Source organism: Oryzias melastigma, linkage group LG13 (genome assembly GCF_002922805.2).
Source record: "Oryzias melastigma strain HK-1 linkage group LG13, ASM292280v2, whole genome shotgun sequence".
NCBI lineage: Eukaryota > Metazoa > Chordata > Actinopteri > Beloniformes > Adrianichthyidae > Oryzias > Oryzias melastigma.
This window is the reverse complement of record NC_050524.1, coordinates 25,469,489-25,482,979: the sequence shown is the minus strand read 5'-3', so window position 1 is coordinate 25,482,979 and position 13,491 is coordinate 25,469,489. Positions and strand designations below refer to the sequence as shown.

The 13,491-nt window shown below is 39.1% G+C and overlaps 1 protein-coding gene and 1 long non-coding RNA gene across 7 annotated transcripts in view; one reads left to right on the top strand and one right to left on the bottom strand.

Moving 5' to 3' along the window:
- The window catches only part of LOC112136356 (far upstream element-binding protein 3), a gene marked incomplete in the record, with an annotated part of 43,099 nt that overhangs the window by 610 nt on the left and 28,998 nt on the right, over positions 1–13,491 (bottom strand). For 4 of the 5 annotated variants that reach the window (XM_036214709.1, XM_036214708.1, XM_024258002.2 and 1 more), the window contains 7 exon segments: positions 1–2,244; positions 6,205–6,302; positions 7,305–7,376; positions 7,481–7,549; positions 9,907–9,992; positions 10,855–10,925; positions 11,012–11,172. In XM_036214709.1, coding sequence (XP_036070602.1) covers positions 2,236–2,244; positions 6,205–6,302; positions 7,305–7,376; positions 7,481–7,549; positions 9,907–9,992; positions 10,855–10,925; positions 11,012–11,172 — 566 coding nt within the window. 5 annotated transcript variants of the gene reach the window in all.
- LOC118599495 lies at positions 9,254–11,275 on the top strand. Of its 2 annotated transcripts, none has more exons than XR_004948877.1 (4): positions 9,254–9,623; positions 9,693–9,784; positions 9,879–10,098; positions 10,830–11,275. It is a non-coding gene; the product is annotated as an uncharacterized LOC118599495 (long non-coding RNA). The 2 variants fall into 2 exon arrangements; XR_004948876.1 differs by having other exon boundaries at positions 9,261–9,623; positions 9,710–9,784.

Genomic DNA, 13,491 nt, shown 5'->3' with positions numbered 1-13,491 from the left:
TGATTTCTTTTAAAACAGGAGAGCGCCCACCAGAGGGGAAACTTTTCATCAAACCACAGTATCTCAAACTAAATATTCATCCAATTTAAATAAACCCCTGAAAAGGAGAACGCTGTTTTATTGGTGTCATTTATCATCGTCACACATACAGTTAGAAGAACCATTTATTCCACAACAACCAGATCTCCCGAAACAAGACAAACCTCTCTGTGGTCTGACCAAGTTCGCTAACAAGCACCCACGCACAAGAGTTTAGACTCCCACACGACGCAAGGAAACACCGCGCGGGCTGGAATTACATACCTTTAAGATACAAAAAAAAGCAAAGAAATTCATCAAATGTTGGCAAACTAGCAAAATCTTGCCTCAGCACGTGCACAGCTGATTAAAGTAATGCACAATGTTTGGCTAACGGACTGAAACCCCTGATGCTAACATGAGAGTTGGAATCATACTTCAAGATACAACTGTCTGACTTAAAATATCACTGCAGGACTTAAGTTAAAAAAATAAAATGCAATAATAACACTTCAAATTTTAACAAATGTGCATTAAACATTCAGTAGATCCAAAGTTCTGCTGGTTTGAAAAATGAGACAAAGAAGAATACATTTACAATGGTGCAAGTATACAGGAGAAACAACTGTAAATCTGAGAATAATTCAGCACGAAAACACGCCGCTAACTCCCACGGGTACGAGCTAGCATCAAACACCGACGAGCCAACATGTCCGACGTATTCAGTAAACGCTACATCTGCTGAGCCCACGCTAAGAGGACAGCCAATCGTTACTCTCAGCAGCTCAAGTCACTAATTTTGGCCCAAAAAGGCCCGACATTTAAAATAGTTCATGCCAACGAAGGTTTAGTCTGGTGTTTTTTCCCCACAGTTTATGCAACATTAAAGTATTTTAATTTTAAATTCAGTTTGGGTGAATGCAGTTGGAAAACGCCGACTCATTATTAGATGTTAGCAGACAGTAAAGCATCAAAGCCGTTTCCAGGGGTGTGAAATGTAGCTTACAGCATCGAGAATGAATCAGAAATGTTTCAACAGCTTTCACATTTTTTAAATATATTATTGAACCTAAACCTTTTACCTGTTTTGTTCTCTACAACAACACATCACAACGTAATCAAAAAACAAAAACAAATCGATGTTAGCACGAGTTTAGAAATGGATTTTGTTCCGGCGTTCGTTCACTTCACATCTGTAACAAACATTCTGTGGAATCCTGATGTCGTCCTGAACTTTTAAGGCATTCGTTTAGCTAACAGACAGAAATACGCACACGGCTGAGGTAACACACAACTCGTTACTTTGTGCTTGTTCGCTAATGCTAGCACAGCTTACAAGTTCAGCTTGTCCAAAAATAATAACAGCACAGTAAAAATGCAGAGCAAAAAAAAACAAAATTAACTCTTACTTAGAATAAAGCAGATACCACTTTAAAAAAACAAAAGTTTGTTGGGGGAGGGGTCGGCTGAAGGTTAAATTCTGTGAGCACACCAAGCGTTTGACCACAGAGAGATCTGGCTTTAGACAACGCAATAGAAATCGTCATTTATTCATCATCACATAATAAAACCTAAAGATATCATTATAGAGATACAGGAATAAGAATTATCATCAAACCAAAACAGAAAAATGCGTCATTGCACCTTCAAGATGGCGACTAAACGGTAAAATTAGGTCGAGAACAAACAGACGCTGCAAGCAAAAATTTAGTACAAAATACACTTCTGTCTTTGTCGATAAAACATCACATTGCCATCCGACGCTATTAAAATATATCTATGCAGAAAATACAAAAAAGAAAACACACAATCTGACGCATGCCGTAAAACAATACCATAAACAAAATAACAATAACTGATTCTTTAACTCAAGACTGCTAAACCTTTGACTGTTTTCTTATCAGAAAAATAAAACTAAACAAAATAGATTATACGGGATTTGCTTTGTTCAAAGTCACACTGAAATATATTTGCGTTCAAGTTTGATAAAAAAGGAAAAGAAAAACAGGTCTACACCAGAGGCTAGTCCAACAGAATCTGCCTGAAAACCTTTCACTGTCGTCAGGTTAAAAAACAGAAAGAAAAGAGTTCATGATTTTTAGTTAATCCTTAGTTTCTCTACAAAAAGGAGGAGGAAGTGGCAGAGCGGCGCTGAAAACCCACACTTGTTTGCCATTGGTGACGATCTAAGGCCCTGAGTCGCTGAGGGAGGAGCCTTTAGTGATCCTAGAAAACAGGAAATGACATCAACGTTCAGTCTGTGCAGTGAGGGCTCAGAAACTTCTGTGTGGCTGTTCTTGGTGTGTTCAGCGCCTCGGGACTCGGATCATCTACAGTCCTTTCATATCAGTCCACACTGATACCGCTCCTCCCAAACCCATCATCTCTAAAGTAGAACCCATCAATGGGCTGAAACGTCACAGAGTAGAGTCTTGAGTGAGTCCTGCTCTGAGGTCTGGTTCTGAGTCTAGCCACAGGTCAAGTCCAACACAAGTCCATGGTCATGGAGACAAACCGGCTCAGTCTGCATCCGGTCCGGTGCCACCGCTGGGGTCTTTCTGTAGCTTGAAAAGTGCCTTTTGCTGAAAGTCGGTGTATCTGTCTGCTTCAACTCAGGGGAAACAACTTCCAGCTGCTCCGCCTCCATGGTTCTGCACTCGTGTGAGCGTGAATCAAAGAACGTAGAGCAGCTTTAGGTTCCAAGAGTTTCTTGATGAAGAATCTCTTTTTAATTTGTCTTCATTTTCACTTATATATTTTCTTTGTGTACACACTGACGAGGTTCGGACTATTTGATAATATATGTGGTTTAGTAATAGAACTGCCACAAACGATTATTTCAATAGTCGACTAATCTCCGACTATTTTTTTCGATTAGTCGACTAATCGGTTCGTGCGGCGACTGGATGTAAAACACTCATCTTAACCATCATTATCCTTAAACTTGAGGTCTTTAAGCTGTATTCTAACTAAAATAAAGACAATAGTTTATTAATCTTTAATGAATCTGCAGCTTTTCTCCATTTGATTCTGGCAATAAAACAAGACTTAAATCAAATGAGGTCATCTGAATCAACTGCAGAAATCTTATTAGAAGTCTGCAATTCTTTTTTTAAAGCTTTAAAACATATATTTAATAAAACATGTACAAAGTATTTCAAAAGCTATTAGCAGATATAAACACACTCAAAATATCTGTGAGGCCCATTTATTAAAGCAAAACACTAATAACATCTTTGAACTGAAGATATTCCTATACATATAAAACCTGAGGATGCCCATAGAAACAAAGAAAATAAATAAAAATGGGGAAATTTATATTATTAAAAAGGGAGAAAAGCAGGAGATGTTAGAATGTACATCAGTACTTTCATTCTGTCACTACCTACATCCACTGCACATGCGCAGACCGATACATCATATTGTTCAGTTTGGGGGAGAACCCATAAATCTGTGTTACTTCTTTAATGTTGTGGTTGTTTTGCTGTTTGTTGTCGTTTTTGTGACTTTAAGTTACATTTACTTGTAGCTTAATGCAGATAATGTAATGCTACACTTGTAAACTTAGCTCTGGACTTTTAGAAGAGCTCCTTCACTTCTGGGACTCGTAGTTTTAAATCATTCCATAACTCTGCTGCAGATCCGTACCGACACACAGCCTCTCTGTCTGCGTGGTGAATGTTTCATAATCCGCTCTTCAAATTTAACGACGTGATCGCGGTGCAGAATATGAATGAAGCCTTGGACGAGCGGTTCATTTCCAGTGTAAACTCATTATCCACGCCGTCGTCGCGGCGTTTGGTTAGAAGAGCGCAGATTATGAAACGTTCACTATGCAGACAGAAGCGCTGTAGACACGGATCTGCTGCAGATCTTCTGGTTCATCTCCAAACAGCGCAGTAATGACAGCCGCGGCAGAGCTAGCTGTGTTAGCGCCGATGTTAGCATAGCTAGACGAAGCTCTCTGTTCACCGTGATCAAACTCCGTCTCAACATGCTTCATCTTCAGGTGATCATTTATCGCCATAGTGCTCTCATGGAACACAAGTTCTGTCTTGAAATTACATTTGACACTTTTTCCTCTTTTATTTTCCTTTATGTTTCCCTCATTTTCGAGCTAGCGTGTTGTTATGAGCCTACCGAGAACTTCCGGTTACGTCACTGCTGACCGGATTAGCACCACTTCGCATGTGTGACAAAGACAAAGGCAGACCCGACATTAGAACGTACGAACCGTAGTTTTAAGATCAAAACAAGGAAAAAAACAAACAAAAACGACGCTTCGACGACCAAATTATTCGTCGACTATTTTAATAGTCGAATAGTCGTTGATTAGTCGAATAATCGTGGCAGCCCTATTTAGTAATTGATGACATTTGATTAAAACTATATAAAAGATTGAAGAGAAATGGTAAATAAACACTTTTCCATCGCCTACACGATATGTATCGTCAGATCGCTCAGCACTAGAGAGCCATGTATCGTGTATCGCGTCGTGAAATACCCAGCGATTCCCAGCCCTAGTGACAACCAACCCGTGTCCTCCACCTGTTACATAATACCTGTAACAGTCAAATACAGTGCTCAGGATAAATGAGTACACCCTCATTAAAAAATACTAATTTAATCCATTTCTCAATGAACAAAAGAACAATTTCCAAACTTTCCACAAGGATGAGTTTACTAAACACTTAGTGAACTCCAAAACCAAATTATCATTTATGTCATAGAAAACGTTGATTCTGAAAGGACACTAAAGGTTTCCTGAAAAATATAGAAGGGTTTGTACTCATTTATGCAGAGCACTGTATGTACATTTAAGCCTATATAGGACTAAAGTATGAATTAAAGTTCCGTGCTTACCCGCTGTTTGAAGACGAGTCACACAGAAAATGAAGTGTTAGAAATATAATTCAAAACAACAGTGGAATGAGGGTTTGTTTACCACTATTGTTCCCCTGATAGTTTTTGCCGTTTTACGTATTCACAGATTTCTCGTACGAGACGTTTGCGTCTGAAGGTGCTGCGCTAGTTTCCCAGGAGGAGAGTGGATATGACGGGCACGCCGGCTACACAAACAGTGAGCCAAAGGCCGGTCCCACCACTTCCTGAAATTGATTAGTGAGTGATTAACCAAAAAGGATTAACGCGTTAATATGTATCGACACAAATTCATGGAAGAAACAGACCTCTGCTTTAACTTGGCGGGTCGGGCTTCCACGGCGTGCTTTAAAACATCTCGTCGAGTATAATCAAATAGCCTGCTGTTAGTGAAAAAGTAATCTAAACTATAAAAACAGCAAGAATAAAGTACTAAAAAAAAATTGAATATTTATTTATTTTGTGAGCAACTACGGTATAATGTATACTCTTTTTCACAAACTGCAGACTATTTTATTCATAGTGCGATGCCAAAATTAGACATAAATTTTACCTGGTAAAACACTGGGATTGAACACAATTAATCACGACACAAAAGTGGGATTAATCCGATTTTTTGTAATCGATTGACAGCAGTAATTAAAAATACATTTTCTAAATATAGAGTTTCGTGTGTAATTCATGGTCGGAAAATACTGAGACAAAAAAAAAAAATGATGATGATTAATCGCGATCAATTTTTTCCAGGTTTGCGATTAATTAGTTAACTTTTTTAATCGAGTCTCGGCCCTAAAATGTGTACAAAGCATGATTAGATGAGTGTAGATCGTGTTTGGGGGGGATACTGCACTTCCTACATCAGTGGCGGGTTATTGTGTGAACCTATGTGAGGTCAGAGTCTGGCGAGGTCGGCAGCAGAACCATCAGTGGCCAACGTGAGTCATCTGCCGTAAGACCGCTCCGGCGTCCGGACCGGATGCACTGTGAGTCCGGGGTAATATCTCTGCTCACAAGAGTAGTTCCAGTCTTTAGAGATAGTTTCAAGTCTTTGGATACAAGTTTAGTCCGAGCCCAAAACATCCAGTCAGAAGTGACGGAGCATTTCTGCTTCCTGATCTCTGTGGAGACGCTGAACACTCAAGAATAGAAACCTGCAGAACAACCAGGTTCAGGTCTGACTTGAGAAACAGACGGGACTTCCTGGTAAAGTTTAAAAAAACAAAGTCTGGACCAACATGTGGATCCAGGAGAACTGCAACAGGATCACTCAGTGATCTTGAGAGGAACTGGAACTTCCAGGGTTACCTGAATCTGGGCGGGGTTCCACAGGTAGGGCTGCTGTCTGTAGTATTCTGCTAACGCTGCAGTGTAGTCTGGCACCGAACTCTGCTGGGAAGACTGACCTGCCAGGCAACAACATCACAGGCACATTAGAGCAGTGGTCCCCACCCCCGGGTCACTTGGTACCGGGCCGCAGGCAGAAACAAATAAATGCTCTGACATGTTATTTCCGTTTCTATTATTTTCTGATCCTGAAGGAAGTTTTATTTTGAAAGACTTCCTGTTTTGTTCACAACATCCGTCTGGGTCATGTGACTTAAAGTAGCTAACTAGCATGGCTAACTGGATTGCTAAGCTAGTGGCTGTAAGCTAAATACAAAAACAAAGCACTAAAACGTATTTAGAAAGTTTCTTTGGGGAAAAAAAGAGTCAGTGAGGAAACTGAAGAAGAACCTTCGACTTCAGAGAGCAGTAAAGCTGCTGTTTACAGACTAAACCAGGAGTCTTCCTCCACATAAGGAATTAGTGATGCAGTTCTCATGTAGCTCAGGCTACGCAGTGACACACTCGACTGTTTCACACGAGCAGATAAAAAAGTTACTGAGACGGTGGATTCATGTTTATATTGTATTTAGAAATACCAGCTTTACGACGGCTGTATCATTTATTTATCCATTACACCTTAAAAATCAGACGTAGCTGCAGCTAGCGTCCGTGGTTAGCCTCCACTTAAAGGGAAAATCTTCATCCCAAAGTTCAAACTAGCTACAAACATTTTACAGAGAATGAAAATTCAATCAAACAAAGTTGCTGATTTGTGGAAACTTGTAAAAGGAACATTTGAGATTTTTCCTACAGCTAGTCTGAATCAGCTTCCGTTCAGAAACATTAGCAGAGAAAATGTTCCTTTGTGCTGAGAAAGATCAACTGGGCCTGGATTGAGGTTCAAAAGGACATTCTGGATAAAAGAATATTTTGTCAAGAGTTTGTGAGCGACAGCTATCCAAAACCTGCTGCATCTGTGGATCTTTGAACAAACTCGGTAACGAGGAAAGAAAGACGAGTTTGACATCTTCCCTCCTAAAGTGAGCACGACTGAAACCATCACGTGAGAGTTCACGTACTCTGTTTCTTGTAGTAGTCCTCCCACGCTTTGCTGTAGTCCGTCATCACGCTCTGCGGCTGGTTCTGCTGACCTGCAAACGCACAAGTTCCTCTGTGAGAAACCTCCAGGTCTCTTGAAAGTTCTACAGGCAGAAGAGTTCCAACGTGTCTCCGTGTGTCTTTCTGCGTGACTTGCCTAACTTTTTATAGTACTGCTCCCATGCTTTGGAGTAGTCCATCTGTCCTGTCTGAGCCAAACTGTGACCTGCAAACACACAAACAGTTGACACTGTTTTGCTTCAGCGGTTGGTGTGTGTGCATCCACAGAAGGCGCTAAAGCTGTTTGCTTTGTGAGAGATTTGCTGCTCTGTCGTCAGATAAGAGGAACAGAAATGTGTACAAATGTACACTAATCATTAGTGACTAGTGCACATAATGAATGCATGGAGGGTTTCTGTGAAGGATAGACTTAAGTGATGGCATGGATTCATGAGCAGCAGAAGTTTGACTGTCAGATATTTCTGAGTCAGTTTTCTTCTACTTTGAGCTCATTCTTCATGGTGATTGTTCATAGACATGTTTTACTTTCAGAAGAGTCTTTTCAAACCAAAGCATGCTATTTGTAAATCACACCTAATTCTCCTGGACTGCTCTGACCTTTAACTATGGCGTAAAAATGGATGACTGGAATTAAACCTCACTTGAAAATGAGAAACTGATTCAAGTTCGTGAAATCATTTTCTTATAAAGAAATGTCTCATTCCTTCAAACTCAACATCTTTGTTTTTAACTGTAAATATTCCATCTTTGTAATATTTAAATACATTACATCAGGGGTGTCAAACTCAATCACACGAGGGGTCAAAATCCAAAACACACTTTAGGTCACGGACCGAACAGGATAAACATTTATTGAACACTCTAAAACTACATTTTTAAAACTTTAAAACCATAACTTTTTTTAACATAATTATGAACTAGATAGATAGCATTACCTGGAATAATGATAGTGTGAATGCTGTAAGCTGAATCTGACCACTGAAGATGCTGAAATTGATAATCACCATTGAAAATGCTCAAAGCCAGCTAAAATATTAGCTAAATGCCAAATTAGCCTAAAAACAAACAAACAAAAAAAAACAACTAAGGTTATCCTAAACAGCTAGAATGTAGCTGAAATTCTAGCCGAACTTCAAAAAGCTCTAAAAAAATCTTAGTAAATGACAAAATAGTCCAAAAAGCTAGCAGAATGACAATTTTTAAGTTTAAAACCGTAACTTTTTAACATAAATATGAATAATAAAAAGGCAGGAATATTATTGCAGAATAAATCAACTTAAACCTTAAATAACTTTCAATATTTTGCTGAAATAAAATATTTCAGACAAAATTTTTTTTGTCAAAATTATAGTTAAATTATAGTTAGAAATGAGCGCAAGATAACATTAATCACAATAAAATAAAATGATCTGCAGGGCCGGATAGAATTACCCAGAGGGCCGAATCCGACCCCCGGGCCTTGACTTTGACACGCGAGTATCACATGATAACAGTATTTTATAATTTTATAACTAGATGAAGAAAAAAAAAAATTCAAGATGGAAAAATGTCCGATTAAAGAGTTTCTGATGGAATTTTGCTGAATGAAGAAACAGTTCAGTAGTTTGGTAGCGATACCAGAACCAGCAGAGAAATCCAAACCCCTTTAGGTTCTTTTCAGGTCTAAATCTTCCTCAGCTCCCTTTTTTTTTTAAGTTCCTCAGGGCTCAGCTCTCCTCCCTCTGTACTTGCATTGTAATTTCATGGTAACGCTGATGACTTACAGAGCTAAAGACACATTCTCCCTTCACTGTTCACGTATCTCACAGACATAAAGGCGATTCTGGGATTCCATGTATTACATTTAAACATCGAAGCACTTAGGATGTGTTTAATAGCAGCTCCTCTGGTGTAGATCCAGGATCTCTGGGCCAGCTGTCACTCATCTGTCGGTTTTAACAGACTCTGGCCCCACATTAGCAGTGTAACAGCAATATCCTCACTATCCAGTGACTAACTATTTTTTTCTTTATCACAAGTTATCCAACTTATAAACCGACCAATCAGAAGCCTCGGTCAAAGCATGTGGTCCCTGCTGGCCCCGCCTTGAATGATTGACAGATTCTCCTGAGCTGCTTTCAGTGCCGTCTCCTTCCAGCAAGCTCACTCCTGATTGGTGACAGTAGTTGCCATAGAAACGTGACCGACTCTGACCGATCACTGTCGTCTGGTTCCATGTGGCGGAGACCGTATCACGGAAATATGGCGACTGAATTCCCTTCATCTCACTGGAGCCGGAGGTAAGGCCTTTTCTATGGGTGACCTCACACTCTCTCAGTCCAGTTCTTTATACAGTCAACGGTTAATAGACAGCTGTAATATCAAGATTTCAGAGCTCCAGACCTAAGCCACGTGGATCTGGTTTGAAGAGTGAAAAACTACAAGAACCAAACACTCACAGGTGCTTGAGTTTCTGGAGGAACGTTTCATTTCAGTTGTAGAGAGAATGCGGCGACTGTAAACCACTTCCATCATCTAATAACGTTGATCTTTAGGACTGGGCCTCTCAAGCTGGAGTCTCACCTGGATCTTGTTGTCCAGGGTTCTGCCAGCTGGTCTGGTAGGTGTTCCCCCAAACTCCAGTCAGGAAGGTCTGACCGCTGCCACAGCTGCAGACAAACAGTCATCCATTCAACAATCACCACAGGGTTCAAAACCCACAGCAGGACTCCGCTTCATCAGTCCAAGCTGAACCTGACTTCATCTATGATTCAGGTGTTTGAGTTTGAAGCTTGAACATAAAAATGACTGACAGGACTCTTCTTTAGCTTCTGACATTAACTCAGATTTGAACATCTATAATTGTTTCATTAAAATATAAATAGATTTAGCACATAAAGCTAAAGTCCGGTAGCTTGATGTTTAATTGAATTTCCCATAGGACGACTAATGCTAACGCTTGGTCAACCTAAGCACACATTGTTGAATATAAACTCATTTTACAAACTCTTAAATATTTTTAAAGTAACCATTTGTGGTCTAAAACATTGTTTTTTTCCCTCATTCTTTCTTCTTCAATAAGGTGTAATGCTATAGCATGATCGCCACCTAGTGGTCAAACTGAAACGTCCTCCAGGAGAAGCAGAACAATGTTTCCAATGTTAATGATCTGAACATTTTAGTTAGAACTTCTCCTTTAGAGAATCCATGTAACACTGGATGATATTAACAATCTCATTATTTCACTGATACATTTACAGTATGTGAACTGGATCAGATTAATATGAATATATTCAAAACATATAGTAGATTATTATGTATTTCTAAACAAATGTGTATAAATGTGTAAACTCAAAATTGAATTGAAGAATTGAAAAAAAATTGGAATAGAATTCTTTCTGGAAATTATTATTGGTACCCTGCCTAAACTTCCCCATAATTCTCTATTCTATACAAACAATCCCAGAGCGTTTACAACAAATAAATAGACAGTGGTGTTTCCACAGGTAGAGCTGTGGTTCAGCGTCTTACTTCTGATGTGCGGTGGGGCCCTGGGTGAAAGCGCTGAAGCCAAAACCTCCGTTACTCACGATTCCTGAGCCCTGCAGGAGGCCAGACACACACGGCTCAATCACACCTTCCAGTCTACACTCTCACGACGTGAGCTGTTCCAGAGCGAGGGTCATACCCCGATCTTGTCATCGATGAGCTGACGGGCCACTTCCATCTGCTGGGCGGTGCCTCTGATGGTGAAGACCCGCGTGTTGGGGTCGGTGGAGGGAGGTGGGTTCCTCTGCAGCTCCACGTGAGCTCCAGACTGCTGGTTTATGCTCTTTATGGTTTCTCCACCTGCAGACCAGCAACATGAGGACAGTTTGAGCTGAAAAACAACTCAAAAACACAGGAAGTGTCAAGATAACAGGAGGACAACATTTGGAGAAAAAAGAAAAAACTTCTAGATTTATTAAAGACGCCCAGAGTTGTGAAGAGTAAATGGAAACAATACTTCAGTAAACGTAAAAATGACTCAATCACAAGTTAACAATTCCAGTAATACTGGAGTAAAAGTATTAAAGTATATGAATTTAAAAGAATTTGAGTATTTTACTCGTACTGAGAAAAACAATGAAGTGTTTCTTTATGAAGTTTTATTTCCTAATATTTATAGAAATTAAAGGTAACACTTTAGTGGAGGAGCTGCAAAACTCTCAATATAATGTTGACAGAGATAGTTAACACATTTGTTGAGCTTGTAAGTAGTTTAATAACATTACCTTTGTACATATTGGTCTCCTTTAGATGTTAACACCTCTTACTAAGCATGTTAATATACCTTATTCGGATTATTGTGCCAATACATGCCTTATTAACACCCTATAAACATGTTATTAATGTTTGTTAATATGTTAATGAAGCTTGTTAAGGAATCTTATTATAAACTGTTGCCAAATCATATTTGACACTTTAATGTTTCAAAATTGCAGAACAAAATGGATAAAAAAGTCAGTCTTAGTCACACTCAAATGTTCAAAAAAAGCACAGAGTAAAGCAGTAAATTAAAATTCAGAGCTGACTGGGATGCGATTCACCTCTCAGTCTCCGACAGATTGATGTTTTTGTCCTGCTTTAACAAAATCTGATTCTCAAAGTTCTTGGAACTTTTTCTGGCCCTTTTTGGCCTGAAAATGAGGTCAGTTCTGCTGAAAAGACGCTAGCACGCAGCAGATGCAGGTGGTGGAGCGCTGAGCCTGAAGGTGCTTCAACATCAAACGGGTCAACTCGCGTTCAAGTGGCCACTTTCAATGGAAAGTCTATGGTCGTGTTTGAATTCCACCCCTAACTACTAAAAAACTACATAGTGCAGGACTATCTAGTGCCCTGGCTGTAAAGGTAATTCGGACTTGATGCTCACTACTTGTCTTTGTTTTTCTAGACAGTGGATATGACGTCACTGATTTCACAAAAGGGAAAATCGATGAAATACAAACTTTTCATGACGTTTATTTACGACTCCACTGTGTTCTGAAAATGTGGATGATTTGATCAAATATTAAATTTAAACACGTTTTCTTGTTCGAAATCGTTCGACTGCAATGAATTGTGGTCTATATTTGCTAATCTAGTGAGCATCGATGCACGCTAGTTTTCGCAAAGAGTTCTGGGAAATTTCGAGTGCACTCAATTTTGGAATTAGCAGATCTGGACACTAGAAAACGGCAAACGCACTATATAGTGATTAGGGGGAAATTCGAACACAATCTAAGCCAGGAGTCGGCAACCTTTAACAGTAAAAGAGCCATTTGTTCTTGTTTTCTACTGATCTAAACCTAGAAGGAGCCATATAGTCTTACTTTAGCATTTAACAAATTTGGATTTACATTCATGACCTATTTTTAATAATAAATATCAATTATGTCTATTTTTTGGCACAAACATAAGCAAAAATATAAAATGAATCTAGCATCTCTCAAAATGTGATTTTTATAACCAATTTTGTGCAGCATAAGATAATATGTCCTTTTAACTCCTAAAAAATCAAACTTTTTACCAAAGTTTTTGCTTTGCATGTAAAATCTGTTCATTCTGGAGGTAGAGTTGATCAAACAAGACGTCTTCAGGTCAACAGGATGTAAAAACCTACATAGTTTATCATCTATGTGAACCTCAGACATCAATACATTTAACTAATGTAAATTAAATAAATGCTACTTAAGTAATCCTTACTTTAAAAAAATACAATTTTATTTTTCTTTTATTTATTTATTTATTTTTGTTCTCTTCCCCCTCTTTGCCCTCAGCAGTCTTACACTGCTGGGTTTTGTTATTTTAGTTTGGATCTTGGTAGTCTTAGTTTTCAGGCTTTGTTTATTTGTTTTCTTTAGGTAGTTTTGGTTAGACAGTCATTATCAGGAGCTGCTGACTCTGACGGTGGACATGTCTGGATCAACAGTCTCCATGATTTATTTTATGTTTGACCGAGGAGACACCATGGAGAGATAAATGAGAAACATGTGGATCTGGAGCTGCAGGTTGTAGACCCCTGATCTATGCAAACGCATGTAGACCAGAATTCCTGGCTTCTGCACCAGAAACATGCTCTACGTACAAATCACATGTTAAATGAACGTGTGCTGAATGTTTACCCGGTTGGACATTTTACTCATAATT